At 33.4% G+C, this 17,217-nt stretch overlaps 1 protein-coding gene across 1 annotated transcript; it reads left to right on the top strand.

Moving 5' to 3' along the window:
- The first annotated feature begins 8,337 nt into the window (after positions 1 to 8,337).
- LOC132313411 (vacuolar-sorting receptor 1-like) lies at positions 8,338 to 17,143 on the top strand. Its single transcript, XM_059812161.1, has 12 exons — positions 8,338 to 9,036; positions 10,097 to 10,789; positions 12,005 to 12,093; positions 12,213 to 12,282; positions 12,368 to 12,451; positions 13,305 to 13,381; positions 13,486 to 13,567; positions 14,316 to 14,398; positions 14,539 to 14,605; positions 15,033 to 15,161; positions 15,468 to 15,574; positions 16,859 to 17,143. Exons 1-12 carry the CDS (start codon positions 8,739 to 8,741, stop codon positions 16,955 to 16,957), a joined length of 1,878 nt encoding a protein of 625 aa, XP_059668144.1. The 5' UTR covers positions 8,338 to 8,738; the 3' UTR covers positions 16,958 to 17,143.
- The last annotated feature ends 74 nt before the right edge of the window (positions 17,144 to 17,217 follow it).

Raw genomic sequence — 17,217 nt, 5'->3', positions numbered from 1 at the left:
AATTCTTGAGTCCATCATCATTAGTTTTTCATTGTCTTCCCAGTGGTGTGCTCGATAGCACTTGAATCCATTTTTTTGTAAAATGACCATTTTGCCCCTAGGTTCTTTTTTGTCCGTTTTTGATACGACACTTCCGCATTTGTTTTCCTTTGGGTTCCATGACCTCATTGAGGGTCACATTGGTGTCTTAGAGACGCATTGTATCTCTAGAGACCGTTGTTTCACATTTTGCTTTCGCATTTTGGATCCGTTATCGGGTCATCTTTTGGTTATCACTAACGCACCGGGTTTACAAAACTTGGGCCGTTACATTAAATGAATTAATTAAAATCTATTTGATAGTTCCACTTATTTAATTATGTTTTTAAGTTGATATATGTAATGACCATGCTATGTTATTTGACATATATTAACTGAGAATATTTGAAGTTGTTTTAAAATCTAGAGATTTAATTATTTTATTTTAATTAAATTCTATTTAGTTGTTTCAATGATCTAATTAGGCTTTTGATTTGATATATGTAATGACCATGATATAATCTTTTACATATATTAAAGGGTTAATTTCACCTATACCCCCGACGTTTGCCTATATTCCACTTACACCCCCTTTACGTTTCAAAATTCCACTTACCTCCTCTGTGTGTAACCACCATTTACTTTGCTAACGAAACTTTGTGATTTTATAGTTTTGCCCATCAATTATATATGAATATCTATTCATTGATTGTTTATAAAATTCAAAGACCAAAATGCCCTTTCTGTTTTCTCTCTCATATTCTCTCCAACGCGGATATGAAAGATAGTTCACTATGAAGGTATGTATATCTGATTTACAAAATTGGACTGAACAACTTAACTTGGCTACCTAGGAAATGAAGTGCTAATTGAAGTTTCCAGTATGACGTGATCCAATAATATGAAGTTGTGTAACATCAAAAGTTGTGATCTAATGCTACGTGAGACAATCAGATTGTGTGGTGTGAATACAAAAGAAACAAAACACAGTTTTACAAATATAGTTCCCAAATGAAATGACCTTTCTCCCTTAAGACAAAAGAAAATAACAAGGATACAAAATTTTCTGGTTCTACATAAAATGCCGAAAAAATAGAAACAACAGATGGTGTAAATCTTTGGCAACAATTTTGCGTCCCAATTATTTAGATGTGCGATCTTATCTTTTTTGCTATCTACTTATTTCATTGGCATGGCTACTTTGATTTAACATACCATGTGCCTTACCTTTTGATAAGATCCATGAAGGATTATGGGCAACATAGTCGATATTAGTAGATTCCAGCCTACACTGTTCTAAAACATTTTATAAATACTAAAGATGATAAAATAAAATAAAAATAGAAAGATACCATTAGGTTATTTATGGAGCCAATTGAAGAAATCACATTATATGGTAGGCAAGAGAGGTCTTGCAACTCCCAAGGCAAATTGTGCTCTATGACAAGTGAAAAAAGTAAGTTATAGAAGAATATTCTTACAGGAATATTCTTACAGGGTCTGATTCCATTTCAGCTGTTGACAGTAATCAACTCCACAAACTAAAGCTCCAAGCTCCATGAACGCTCCGACCAACAGAGACACAACCGGATTTTCATGCTTCTTCCCATTCCAATTCCTGACAAAAATAGGGTGAAGAAGGCGAAAAGCGTTGACTATAGCAGTCAATTTCGTCGGAATATGTTATCTGCCATTGGCGCCATTGTTGGTTTGGTGGGGATGGTGGTGCCGATTACTGGGATGGAGATGGACTGGATGGTGTTGCCGATTACGGGATGGGGATTAACCAGATGGTAGTGCTCCAGCGGTGGTTGCTTGTGGTTGAGATTTATTTTTTCTCTCCATTTATTTCAACTGCCGACTGTCGGGGTTGGGGATGGTAGTGCCGATTATGTCATTTTTCTCAGAAGTGTTGGTGGGAGTCAAAACAGATGACGATTAATGAAGAGGATTGTATTGTGTTTGAGAGATACCCATTAGAATTTTCTTCAGATTGGGATGGATTGTACGGTGGTGGTGACCGTCATAGTGAGATTTGCAGAGGTTTGTCAATATGAGGGCACGGTTGCACAGAGTGTCATTGGTTCGGTGATATGAGGACACAGTTGTCCTTTTGAGTTTATAAATTAAGGGTAATTTTGTAATTTTGTATTGATTAGTGAGGTTAAAAATGTCATTTTAAATATAGGGGTAATTTGTTACATAGACCAAAAGTTCAATGGAGGTAGGTGGAATTTTGAAACATAGAGGGGTTGTAAGTGAAATATAGACAAACGTCAGAGGTGTAGGTGGAATTAACCCTATATTAAATTGAGAATATTTGAATGAGATTTAAAATCTAAGAAAATTAATTAGTTTATTTAATTAATTTTCATTTTTATTACATTAATGATTTATTCATATGTTAGATGTTGATTGTATGTTTAAATCATAATTTTGGACTTGTATTATATTCATGAGATTATTTTTCAATATTGAATAATATTGTTACAGCGTGTAACGAATCGCACACTAAAGATTCGATATTTTGTATGCCATAATAGTTGTGAACTTAGAGCATGTATTGTGTGTTTTCAAAATTGGTTTGTGTATGGTAGATAGATTTTTATTTTGTATATATATGTTAATATATACGTTGTTACACAATTTCTTAATTTTGAAAACTTGGGACGTCATAAGATGACTACGGCTAGGGCATGATTCTCGTACGGGGGATACAAGTTCCCCCTACAGTCTAGTGTGCACATAAGGAAGGTTATCCATGGGTTAGTAACCACGTTGTCGGTCTAACCCGACGTGATGTCCGAGTATCCATCTTTGTTGATTTCACTTTTCATTTCAAGTTAATAGAACTAAATTGTTATAATTTGTTGTTTGCGCATTTTATATTTTAAGTTGATAACCTTGATAATCTATGTCTTGTCGCGTTGTATTAGATATTCCAATTATGTTAAGTTGTATCACTTAGTTGTTTTCGCATTTTAGATTTTAAGTTGATAATTTTGATAATCTATGTCTTGTCGCGTTGTATTAGATGTTCCAATTATGTTAAGTCGTATCATTTAGTTGTTTTCGCATTTTAAATTTCAAGTTGATAACTTTGATAATCTTTATCTTTTTGCGTTGTATCGTATGCTCCTATGTTATTTAATTGCATAAATATTATAGTTTATGCTAGAATTGCCTTAAAGTAGCTTAAGATGCTCATTTAGTCTCATCTTTGACATAGACGTTAGGTGGCATGAACTACATGGATCAATTTATATTAACTTGCAAAACTTAGGTTATACGCATATCCATTTCCTACAAGTAATGTAAGTTACTCACCCCGCTGGATGCGATTTGTTTCAAACAAGAAGACATGGTTTCTGGATGTATAACATCCCTAGGTTATTTTGTTGATTTGAAGTTCTTTTAAATGTATTTTTGTTTGCATGCAAGTGTTAGCATGTTTAAGTTTTACTTAGAAAGTTATAATACTTAGTTAAGTTAAATATGTCGTTTTTGCCTTAAGGCATGTAATGTGAACGTATGTATATTTTCTGAAGCTCATTTTATATGTATGAGGTGTGGGGACAAACACCATTTCGTTTTCGTCTTGACACTTTAGTTTTGTAAATTTCCTTTAAAGGCAATAATTATTGAAAAATAGGAAAACATAAAGTTTTAAGTTATCATTTTCAAATCGGATGGTATAAAGTGTGCACGAGCACACTCATTAGAGTTCATTTAATATATTTGAGGTATGGCCAAGGGCCAAAAGCCTTTTTGTTTTCATTTATGTGTTTTGGTTTTTTACTTTTAAATGTCATTTTAGGCAAAATTTGAGGTTTGATAGGTCGAATTTTGTATCGGACATACTTGAAGTCACGGACCATTCCCGCACGCTTTAAAACACTATTTACGTTTGCGTGTACAATCGTTTTAGCCCACAACTTCATATTTGTCAAAATGAACACTTGAAGCAAAACTCCATTTTAAGTTTTTTGTCAAAACTGAGCACAAGGGTATTTTGGGAATTTCACATCAAAATTAAAATTTTCTTTTGACATGGTCAGGTAGAAAATTTGATTTTAAGGAGGGTTTCTTCTTTGTGTTTTTTTCAAAAAAAATTCATCTAAGGGTGAAACAGCTCTTTGTTCTGAAAATGGGTTGCTGTCAGCTGCTATGTTAGCCGCGAGCACAGCGTGCGAAAGGGTGCGCGCGCATCGGTGCCCTTACGTGCCTCCCTCAGCCGCGACGACGCCTATTTTTGTTTTCGCTCTTTCTTCTTCATCCGGACTCCGAATCAAGTGATTTTTGAGTCTAACTTCGTTAATTTTTTGTTGTCTATCCAATGATATGCTCGGTAGTACCCACATATTTTTAAAAATTATCATTTTGCCCTTAGGGCTAAACTTATCCGTTTTACTTTAAACGTCGCTTCCGTTTGTTTTCCTTTTATTTTTGTGGCTTTTATGGGAAGTCGTGATTGTGTCTTAGGGTTGATGTACATCTCTCGAGACTTTCGTTTATGTGTGAAAAGACCATTTTGCCCTTGGGGGCACACTTGGTCTATTTTTTTGAACTTTTTTTTCCGCGTTCGTTCTCGTTGAGTTTTGTGGCCTCATGGATGGTCACTTTGGCGTCTCAGAGATGTGTAACATCTCTAGAGATTTGGTTTCTATTTTCGCTTCTGCATTCGGGACCCGTTAATGGGTCAAACTTCGATTCATCACAGGACACACTAGCTTAAAAAACCAAGGTCATCACAACAATTAGTGAGAATTTAAGGTAAAATAATATATATATATATATATATATATATATATATATATATATATATATATATATATATATAAGGTCAACCGCCAATAAATTGTTGACACGTGGATGAGGTATAATAACATGTGAGGGGCATAAATGTCTAACAAATTAAGGATAACATGTACTTTTAATAATGAAGCGTAATTTAGGTTTTTTATTTTATTAATTTTAAAAAAAGGGTGTCAGAGCAAATTAAACCAAACCTGATGGGGTGTGATAGTATTTTTGGCTGATGTTTAATCAAATACTACATAAAAGCTATAATATATATATATAAAAGAGAAATTTTGGAATATATATATATATATATATATATATATATATATAAGAGAAAAAAAGAAAAGCAAAGTCATCATATTGTTTTTAGAACTTTCAACATGGATATTTATGTTATTTTTTATACTTATAAAGGTTATTTCACCCCTCTTTATCCAGGAATGTGACGTGTATGATAACGCTTGTAGCAAAAAAATACTTGATAAAACTCACAATAGGCGTCCACCTTGGGAATTGTGATAGACTCAAGATGAACATTTATTTTGGGACAAACTCACAAGATGATATTTTAGGGTGGAGGGAGTAAAATATATATATATATATATATATATATATATATATATATATAAAAGAAGAAAAAAGAAAAGAGAAGAAGTAAAGCCATCATATTGTTTTTAGAACTTTCAACACAGATAGATATTTATGTTATTTCTTATAATCATCAGGAATGTGTATTGCGTGATAAACAGCAGTTAAAATGGCCCCACTTTGAGAAAGATAAAGGCATTTTGTAAATGGGCCTTTGCTTTTTGAATGGAGCATTGGACCTCCCCTTCATTAAGCAAATGAGTGAAATTTGAGTTCTTTTTAAAAATCTTGCTTAATAAGTAATTGGGGGCCTAAATAATGTCGAAGGCTGGCCCATTAAGATTGTGAAGGGGCTTAGAGGCCTCATGAGAGCATTAAGCTCATGAGGCCCATACCCATTTAACCCGCATAACATATCATACACTTAAAGGCCTCGTTATTGTTTCTAAGCCCACTATTGAACCTGTTAACCAAGTCCATTAAAAATAGTACAGAGCATGCTTAATGCTCATTGATGATTAAAGCCCATAACCAATCATGGAAAATTATAGCGATCTAAGATTTTGGTTTGGAAGGAAAAATAGGGGAAAAGGGGAAGATGGTCTTCACCAAATCCAATTTAAATATGGATTTTTCTAACTTCGCATTGGGACATTTTATTTGAAGTTCTTGCAATGGCCACGTTTGTCTAGCAAAACCCATATAGTCTTTTTATGGATCTCAATAATTCTCAGATTTATGCGTTAAAGGAACTTGATAAGAAGGGTAAAAGTGTCATGTTATTGCATTTTACTTCTAGTTTGTGTGCAGTAGTCCCACTTGCACACTTGATTCGATGGTAATACTATTGGAATCATTACTGTATGTATGGCATAAAAGGAGAGGTGATATATGGATTTTCCACGAAATGAAAAAGACGTACACATTTTGACACCACGTTTTAAATAAGTGCAGTACCTATCGTGGTTCTGAGTTTTGTTTCAGTGGTTGTTTTGTTTGGTTCCTGTGCCTCATATATATAAATATAATTGTATTGATAGTCCATTAGATTCATGACGGTCCTATTAATTAGCTCCACATGGCATTTCAAGCATAATTTGATGGTGACAAGGTCCACGTGCTTCATGAGTAAGAAAGCTTTTTTAATGCCATCTGCCGACACACTGTAAAGTGCAACTGTTAAACACACTATTAAACAATTTAAACTGACTCAATTGCCTTTTTCGCTTGATGTCATGACTTTATAATTGTTAAATTATCAGAGGCACATCCTACAATGTTCCAATTTAATAATTAATATTCCTTTCCTTTCCATTTAAGTGTTATTTTTGGATAATAGTTCTCTATAAGTCTCAAAACAGTTTAATACTTTGAGAATTGTGACACATGTTTTACTGTAACTCATAATGTGAGTCTCAATTTTTAAAGTGCGGAATTATTTTAACACAAAGGAGGAAGTAATTTTTAAGAGAACATATAAGATATGTATTATCTCTCTAAAAAGTTGTTAAATTATATTTTTAAGTTTTGAATATTTAAATTTAAAATTTAAAACTTAAATAACATATATGGAAAGATGTGAAATATATTATTTAAAAAAAAAAAGTGAAAATTATTTTGGAACAGATAAAAAAAATAAAAAAAAATAAATAATAAAAAAAAACATGACACTTATTTTGGGACAGAAAGAATATGATACAGTACAAAAAACAAGAGTGTCTTAAAATTTATTTGAAATCAACCTCACAATTTTGTCCCAAATTTTATTTCAACACCAAATAATACACACATATCATTAGTATATTGATTATTCTCTTTGTTTCATATTAAATATTCAATTCTAAAATTTTAACTAACTATTATCTTTTATTATTTTTTAATTTTTTTTAGTCACAATCCTTTCATATATTTATATATCATTTCTATTTCATATTAAATGTTAACTTCAGAATTTTAATCCATAAAACTTGTGAGTCACATTTTGTAATAATTAATATGAGATGGAGATAGTGCTAATCACCGTTCACTTTAAAAAAGAACGAGACAAGAGACTAATCTATAAAAGTGACCTCTCAACTTGATCGATTAAATAAGGAGAAAAAAAAAAATATAAGTTTGATGTGATTGTTTTTTAAATGGTCCAACCGGTGAATAGTTGCATGAATATATGGCACAAGACTTAGCAATGAAGTTAGAAGTTTATTATAAAATATATTCTAATATATTGTTCTTTATATAAAAGTGAATATAACATAAAATTATCTATGAGTAAATTAGTTCATAATCCATGCTTACATAATCTAATTTTGGCATAATATATAGACCAAAAAAAATTTATTTAAAAAAAAAAGTTAAAAATAATTTGAGCAAGAAAGAAAGATAAAAAATGTGTTTCAAAAAGTGAAGATTAAAGAATTCTAAATTGGAACTAATTTACTTGAGCTATATATGTATGTGGAGTCATATTTTAAATCTCTTTAATACTTTTAATTCAACTATTCATAGACTTTTAATATAGAAATTACGTTTTGATTTTACCATTTTAGAACTCTAATCTCTATTTTTTTTTTCTATCTAATAAATCTTAATTATCAATAAAAAAGAAAAAAAAAACTGTAAAAATAAATTATAACAAAAATATATGATCATTACCAAAAGGAGTTCATGCACCTACGTGTTAAGCTACTTCAACTCCACGGTAGATATGTTGCTGTACCTTATATTGATGTCCGTTAGCCAATCAATAGGACACGTGGCGAGCATGCAAGCTGCTAACATGCGTATAACTCAGTGGGACCCACCTCCGTGATTAACACCATGATTGCTACACTGTAATTGTATCCATGTAATAAAGTGAGCCTCACTTCATCACACATAATCTGAGCCGTTGATTATTATTACTTATATCACGATAAAGCAAAAAATGCTTTTCCTTTTTTGTTTCCTTCATCAATGGCGGTTTAGATCTCCCATTTGTACTTCCTACTTGCTTTCTACTCAATATAACTAACTCTATCGAAGACGACCCAAATCAGTTCAAAGTCTATGCTTGGTAATAAACGCGTCTATAGTCTTTTACAATTCTTCAACCATCTTTTCTTTTCCTCGTAGATTCTTTTCTTCCAAACACCCAAAACTCTTTCCTTTTAACCCTGTTCAAATTCAGCTAAAAACCCAGAAAAGATACGGAGCAAAAATTTGATCTTTATATATATATATATATATTTATGATCATCCTAGTTTAGAATTACTGGGTTTCCAGAGAAAAAGACGTTGGATTTGATTTTCTGAGCTGGGTCATTTTCTTTCAGTGGGTTGAGAGAAAAAAGATGATGGGTACTAAGCTTGGAGCTTTGGTGTGTGTTTGGTTTGTTTTATACGGGTCGTGTGTGGGTAGATTTGTGGTGGAGAAGAACAGCTTGAAGGTTACTTCACCTGACTGGTTGAAAGATGTTTATGAATGTGCAATTGGGAATTTTGGAGTTCCTCAGTACGGAGGAACTTTGGTTGGTACAGTGGAGTACCCAAAAGCCAATCAAAAGGCTTGCAAGAGCTTCGATGATGTTGAAATCTCCTTCAAATCCAAGCCCGGAGGCTTACCAGTCTTTCTTCTTGCCGATCGAGGAGGTTAATATATATATATATTTGAATTTCATGTCTTCGATTTATGTTTTCATCACTTCTTTGCTTTTACTATTATGTAGCCATTAAAACTGGTAGTGTATTTCTATGAATTTTGAATTTTTTATTTTTATTTTTAGGTAAATAAATCACACACACACACTCATTTATTTGGAAGGAGGAGATACCACTTGGGCTAAGCACATGGTGTGAATTTTGATTTTTTTAGCTTATACTATTGTTTATGTGATTTCATGTTTGGTAAATGATGAAAAATAGCTAATTCTACGTGGGTTGGTTGTGAAATACTGCTATAATGGTTTATAATGTATTATATAGAAAGTTTTGTGTTTCACAATTTCAGTGACATGAATACTAGAATTCATAAAAGTAGTAACCCAGAAGTTTGTTACAATGTTTAATTGGCAAGTCATAGCTAAGCCCTAGTTAATAACTTCTTTAAAACGCCTTTTAGTTCTTAGGAGTGTAATCAGTTCATGGGAATTAATGTGCTTTTTAGAAGGTTGCATTGGACTTTTAGCTGCATCAGAAAAGTTGATAAAATCACATAGAAATATTGTGAAAGTTAAAGTTAGAAGGCCCTTGCTCCCCTGTACCTTAAATGTCTTTATTTCCTTCAGTTAATATCATTTTATTTTTTAATTGGGACACCATTCATATGGAATATAAGGCAAGGATGATGATCATGATGAACTTAGCTAAAATTGGATACATACATATATATATATATGTGTGTGTGTGTGTGTGTTTCTCTCTGTGCGTTTGTTTTACGAAAGAGAAGCTAATGCAATTATTGGCCCTTAAATTTGTGTTGTCTTGACACAAAAAGTGTTCGTGTATATATATATAGTTCGGTCATTATATATATATATATATATAGTGACTTGGCCAAGTGCGAGGATTGTGAACTAAAACTTGCATGGAACAATGTTTTGGTGTCCACGTGCATTTCTATGATCTTCTCCAACACACCTTGTTTTTAAGCTTGCTGTTCTATGATTTTCTCCAACATACCTTCTTATTTTTAAGCTTGCTGTTCTGTCAGATTGTTACTTTACCCTGAAGGCTTGGAATGCACAGAATGCTGGAGCAGCAGCTATTCTTGTTGCGGATGATAGAGATGAACCATTGATCACTATGGATACCCCAGAAGAAGAGGATGCCCGAGCTGATTATCTGCAGAACATATCTATTCCCTCAGCACTTATTAGCAAAGCTTTTGGGGATAAAATAAAGAAAGCACTATCTAATGGTGAGATGGTTAACTTAAATCTTGATTGGACGGAGGCTCTTCCACATCCTGATGAGCGGGTTGAATATGAGTTCTGGACAAATAGCAACGATGAGTGTGGACCTAAATGTGAGAGTCAGATTGAGTTTGTGAAGAACTTTAAAGGAGCAGCTCAGATACTTGAGCGGAAAGGATATACTCAGTTCACTCCTCACTATATAACTTGGTATTGCCCAGAGGCTTTTATTTTAAGCAAGCAATGCAAATCTCAGTGCATCAATCATGGGAGATACTGTGCTCCAGATCCTGAGCAGGACTTCGGCATAGGGTATGATGGGAAGGATGTTGTGGTTCAAAATTTACGCCAAGCTTGTGTTTTTAAAGTAGCCAATGAAAGCAGAAGACCGTGGCTTTGGTGGGACTATGTGACCGACTTTGCAATCCGTTGCCCAATGAAAGAGAAAAAGTATAACAAAGAGTGTGCTGATCAAGTTATCCAATCACTTGGTAGGTTTTCAATTCAAATTGCCTTAATGTGTCAGTTTGTCGTTTATATATTCACTGATTGTAAAGAATTTCCCTTTGTGTTAAGTGGCTTAAAAGAGGTGAAAGAGCACGCTGAATTTTATGGAAGTACCGTAGCATGCATACAGTCTTCAGTGTAGTTGCCTCCAATTTACTGCATATTACTTAATATTTTGCAATCATTCCTAATTCTGGAAGATTCTGGTCATTCCTCACTACCAAATTGTAAATTCTTAATTAGTCTGGAGTAATTTCGGAAAGACGATATATGTTTCTGAGTAGTTGATTTTGTTTAAAGACTTATGTCTTGAACTAACATTATTCTTTAATAATTTCTTATGGCATTTTTGTCAAATTTGGTCACGTTATGACTAATAACTTCCTGGATCTTTAATTATATGTCCATTTACTTAATAAATCCTTATTTTTCACAGCATGTAATGTACATTTACTTACACAATGAAATATATATATATGTTTGAATGTCATATTCTCCACTACCTTTTGCTGATCTAGTCTGTGTGTTTTCTTGCAATTGCTTGCATGATCAACACATCCACAAGTCTTTGCAACAGTGCCATTCTTCTGTCATCTGACATCAATTTAGTTCACAGAATCCCCAGACTCCAATTTTAGTTATCGATTATTACATAATCCCCAAACACTATCGCATCAAAAAAACATGAGTAAGCAAAAAAGTAAAAAATAGACCAACCAAATAAAAGAACCAAAAATAGAAAAAGAAAAAAGTAAATTACTTACTAATATCTCCAATTTGTTTTCTATTGTAGCTGCCAACTTTTTTTATAATCTTGCCTGATTTGTTGATGTTCGTACTAGTAACATATTTTTCATTAAAGGTGATATTCACTCTGACATGTTCTTTTGTGAATTTATCACTATATATGTATGGGTCTAAATGTTGGGAGTTGTGTATAGTTGTCACTTAACCACTGTTTTTATTCTCTGAAATCAGAAGTTCTGTACATATATGGATTCTGAATCAAGTGCCTTCAGATTTTATGTGAATTCACTGATACATTTTATATGGGAACTATGAGAAAACAATTTCCCTGTTGCTATTGAGTTTTCTGTTTGGATTTATTGGGGTATGAGCAGATGGGTGCTAATTCATCTTCTAGTATCTCAGGTAAAATGACTAATTTTTGTCTTCTTTTATTTTGAGAAATTTTGAAGGGATTGATCTCAAGAAGATAGGCGAATGCATAGGTGATACTGATGCAGATGTAGACAATCCAGTTCTGAAGGCTGAACAAGAAGCACAAGTATGCCTTCTGAGAGACTGAATCCTATTATTATTCTTGTGTCCTTGTCTTCTCAGCAATTCTTTGTGTGCATTGTTTTGATAGCTATCTTGCGTGTTTTCTTGCAATTATGGTTTCAGATCGGCAAAGGCACCCGTGGAGATGTGACTATATTGCCAACTCTTGTTATAAACAACAGGCAATATAGAGGTTAAAGAAACTGTATTTTAGGATCTTCGGTAGCTCTGTTTTTTTAAGAATTGGCATCTGCAACTGTATTTCTGGGTTTTTTCAGGTAAACTTGACAGGGGGGCAGTTCTGAAAGCCATCTGTTCAGGATTCCAAGAGACCACTGAGCCTGCCATTTGTTTAAGCGATGGTCATCACTTCTAAACTTTGTCTTTAGTTACTAAGTTCACTCTCATTTAATTTCTTTTTTCTTCTTAAATTGCTGCCATTCACAATACAATGAATGGGTGAATTCTGAATTTAGGATGAGTCACTCTTTTGGTGTTATTATGGAAGTAACTCCACCATGGATGTTATTATCTCAATTTCAATTAAAACCTCATTAATTAAATAATTGTTACAATCTTCTTGCTTGGTTTCTGATGTTTGGAGATTTCCTTAAATACCTGTTATAATTTTTTGGCTTGCTGTTAGCAGATTTCCTTTCTGAGGAGTTTTGGTTTTTCTTTCTCTGTTGATGCAACCATCTAACCGTAAAAAATATTTGAGGAGCTGAAGCCTTGCCTTTTTGGCTTCATCAAATATTATTTTCATTATTGTAAGAAGATAGTGGAAGTTAGTGCAAACACTTCAAGTTTTGCAAGGCTTCTCGTAGTTGTACTGTTGTAGCATGTTTCATCCACATATGAGTATTAAATATAAGTCTAAATTCTCCATGAAAATGGATGAAACATAGGATGGGAATTTTTTTTGACTTCAGGGGAGAAAAAAAAAATCTTGGAATGTCCACACTTTAATATGCATTTATCGACCAAATTCTAGACCACCATCTAAACTCCAATTTGACATTTTGAATTTCATGTTAGCTGAGATTGTAGGCAGCATATGTAGTATTGGTTTTTGTTCTTTCTGGATGTATCAAGCCATATTTTATAGCATTGCTTTTCGTTCTTTGTGGATGATAAATTCTTAAGGACAGACATGTATTTTGTACAAGTTTTTGTATAATTTATTTATTTATTTTTCATGTTCTTTCTTTGCAGGCATAGAAACAAATGAGTGTTTGGAAAACAATGGTGGATGCTGGCAGGATAAGGTTGCTAACATTACTGCATGCAGGGTACGCAACCATTTTAATGTTCAATTCTTTTAGTAGTCTTCTTGGTTCAATTTGATACTGTATGTTTTTTCCCCATTGGTCTGATATATGTAAGGTTGCTGCAGGATACTTTCCGGGGAAGAGTGTGTGAATGCCCTATTGTGCAGGGTGTAAAGTTTCTTGGTGATGGTTATACTCATTGTGAAGGTAAATGTTTGTATCAAAAGTTTTAAGTTTTTATATAATGCTCATGATACTTGCATTGATGTTTTTATCGGCAAACCCAATGAATTAAAGGGTTTAATTCCAATCTTCCACAAAATTAAATCATTTTTTTTACATGACGTCACTACATTAAATCAAAACCTTCTCATTTTCAAAATTCTCTTTTGAAATACGTTTATGAGAGATTCTTGATTCTCTTTTGGAGCAACTTAAAATTCCTTAATAGTTAATTACTTATGCTAAATTATTTTTGAAAAATTCATCAAAATTCACCAAAATTTATTTTTAAAAAAATCTTTATCGAATTATGTTGTAAAAAATCGGGTATCAGTGCATTTTGGTCACTATTTGCGTGTTTAAAAAAAATATTCATGACTGCAATAACCAATACCGTTATGTAAGATTGATACTCGCCCGAGTCGGTTACACGGCGACTGCGAACCTTGGTCCTAATATATCATATAATGAGGAGTTTTCTTCCTTTTCTGGACTTTCTTGGGAGTTACTAATCTATGATCATGCTATGCTTGGCACAAATGTTTGGTGTATTTTAAAAGGTGTCTTTGACATAAATTGCTGTTGATTTAAGAAGCAAGATATCATTTCATATCAAGGGATTGTCCTATGCTTTGAACTGGCTATAAAACATCTAGATTATAAGACTTCTGCATCACGTGTTCATGAAATTCTTTCAATACATTATGTTCATGTATATATTTTGCTTAAGCAGCCTCTGGAGCTCTACGGTGTGAAATAAATAATGGAGGCTGCTGGAGGAAGACTCAGGATGGCAGGACGTATTCTGCTTGTATTGTAAGTAATTTTAACTTCCTCCCCTCTGTATTATTAATATTTTTATATATATTGATACATATTGTGACATTTTCTTGTTTACTGTTTAAGTGGATATTCACCAAAAAACAGTAATTATAAGGGGTTATTGTACTTTTCAGGACGACCATTCAAAAGGTTGCAAATGTCCACCGGGATTCAAGGGTGATGGAGTCAATAGTTGTGAAGGTACTACATTCGCTGATCTGGTTTTCCAAGTTATGTTGTGAATATCAAGGTTTTTACAAGATTATTGAGCCCATGCCCATTATGTTTAATATTAGTGTCACTCTGCCCTTCTCAATATATACATATTTTTTTGGGGGCGGCCTTTTTGGGCTGTTTGTGAGAATAGTACCTGTGTTTTCATATCTAGGGGTTTTATGAATGTTCCAAAGTATTACTGATCTAGTGGTTTTTAGATCTTCAGTAGTTTCTCTTGTTTAAGTACTTGTGCTTATTTTGTTTTCCCCTTCGCCATACATATATGTGGGTTGATGGGGCTCTGACCTGTCAATGAAACTAATAATCCAGTGATTACCTGGACCCATTAGAACTGCTAATGGCTAATTCACTGAATATCTCACCCCTTTTTTTCTTCTTCACTATGCTCCAGATATTGATGAATGCAAAGATAAATTAGTCTGCCAATGCCCAGAGTGCAAATGCAAGAATACCTGGGGCAGTTACAATTGCAGCTGCAGTGGCAATCAATTGTACATGCAAGAACATGATACTTGTATAAGTGAGTATGAGCATTTCTCTCCTTCTTGAGTGTGAGGACTCTGGTTAGAAATGAAAATTCTATTAATACATCACAAAGAAACACAACTTACAACCCATGGGATTTTCCTCATTTGCTAACTGCAAATTTAGTTGCATTTAAGGCGGGCTTACTGCCATGAGACAGTTGTTGGAATGTGTAATTTTTTGGGGGTATTAGGACTCCAGAGCTCCTCCATATGTAGTAGCTGCAGTTCCATATCTTCTTATTACCCTTTCTATCTATATTTGGTTTATGTGGCTAAGTTTCACTATTGGGAGGGTGCAGGTAAACATGGTAATACAGAGGTCAGCTGGAGCTTTGTTTGGGTTATAATTCTTGGTTTGGCTGCTGCTGGAGTTGGGGGATATGCAGTGTACAAGTACAGAATCCGGGTATGTCTTCATTTCTTTGCTGTAATTTAGGCTTTCAATGTTCCTACCAAAGCAGAATTTTAAATGGATCTTGATCTATTAACTTTCCAACAAGTTCAAGTTTAATAGAAGGGAAGTGATATGGGGCCACGAGTGAAACAGGGAATGAGGGACTGACAATTACAAAATAAATAAACAATAAATGGAAGAAATCCGTTATTAATTGTCCCAATGAACTTAGTACTTGTGGGACATATGTATGAACAGAATGATGATGGAAGGGGCTGAAAATACAGAGATGATGTTAGAGAGATCCTCTGGTCATCTTGAATGAACTCAGTAATTGAGAGACTATGGAAGGTTTTGAATTTGATTGACACACGATGGTAGAGTGAAACTTATCATTTTGTAGGAAGGAAAGATGTAGGAAAGAACCTTCATATTTTCATATTTTTCTCTAATATTACCATTGTATTAATGTCAGTGTGTCGGGTTATTGGTAAAATATTTCCTTTCCCTTCCCTTTGTGGTCAACCAGATATATATATATATAGATGTGTATAGAGAGATGGCAGTCTTTAACTCTTATGGAAATGTTTTTCCTCCCATTTTTTATTTTGATTTTCCGCCGCTTCTCCCAAATGGAGCCACGGAGAGTGAATAAAATAATTTATAAATAATTTTAAAAAGAAAAAAGTAGATCCTTTTGAGCATCTTCACCCTAATCTAGTAGGTGGCGCATCGAACATATAGTTTTGGCATACAAGTTTTCCTCCACCAACCAAATAGTCAAATGTGTGGTTGTCATTTGGCATAGAATCAAATATGTCAAATTTGGCATGCAATTTTTTGATATGCCAAATGAATTGTTCCTATTATTTTAATATATGGGTCTCCCGTATAATTAAAACTTGCATTTTAAAAAACTTGGCAGATCATTTTTTTTTTTTTTTTTGTTGTTTAATTAAAAGACAATATTAATAAATTAAGAAGTTCTTTTATATATAGATATTCCAAAATTTCACATGCCAATTTGCCACATTATAATTTATACCTTAAATGAATTTGACATATGGAATTTGAAGATTCGGTGGAGTTATTAAACAAGCTTAATGTTGATGGATGTTTGAATGGGTTTTTGAAGTTGAACCTTTTGCCCCAAACAGTGGGTAAAAGTCCCTGAAAAAATATTTTGTTACTTGAAGAAATATTCAGATTGTGATCCAAGTGCATGTAACAGTGTTTTGTTATGGTCTAGAATGGTATAACAGCTCTAATATGTTCTCTGACCTCAAATTTTTGCAGAGATATATGGATTCAGAAATTCGGGCGATCATGGCGCAATATATGCCCTTGGATAACGAAGGAGAGATCCCAAATCACGTTCCTCATGGAAGTGCCTGAATTTGGGGTGGTGGTATGTGAAATAGAGCTTGGAAAGAAAAGTTTCCAAAATATGGAGTATCACCAACATCATTTATATGTTGAGGCTGTGTGTGTGTGAGACAATTCCAACTAGTGCATATAACACCCCATAACATTGAAATTTTTCCTTCTTCAGTAGCTTGGTTTAATTTCATTTCTTGGCTATACGATGAAGTTCATCTTTCATTGTTTGTTGTGTACGTTCCCGAAACAGGAATAAACACCGAGTAACTTACTAA

This window comes from Cornus florida, unplaced genomic scaffold (genome assembly GCF_030987335.1).
Source record: "Cornus florida cultivar Cherokee Brave unplaced genomic scaffold, ASM3098733v1 CherokeeBrave_3.0.0_Hap2_Chr06, whole genome shotgun sequence".
Taxonomy (NCBI): Eukaryota; Viridiplantae; Streptophyta; class Magnoliopsida; order Cornales; family Cornaceae; genus Cornus; species Cornus florida.
Note: the sequence above shows the minus strand (reverse complement) of the source record. Positions and strands in the feature narration are given on the sequence as shown.

Excerpts from the sequence above, each read along its gene's own strand:
- LOC132313411 (XM_059812161.1), top strand. The coding sequence starts at position 8,739 with ATGATGGGTACTAAGCTTGGAGCTTTGGTGTGTGTTTGGTTTGTTTTA. Across the intron at positions 12,452-13,304 it reads TGCCATTTGTTTAAGCGATG|GCATAGAAACAAATGAGTGT; the intron begins GTCATCACTTCT and ends CTTTCTTTGCAG. Across the intron at positions 14,399-14,538 it reads GGACGTATTCTGCTTGTATT|GACGACCATTCAAAAGGTTG; the intron begins GTAAGTAATTTT and ends TGTACTTTTCAG.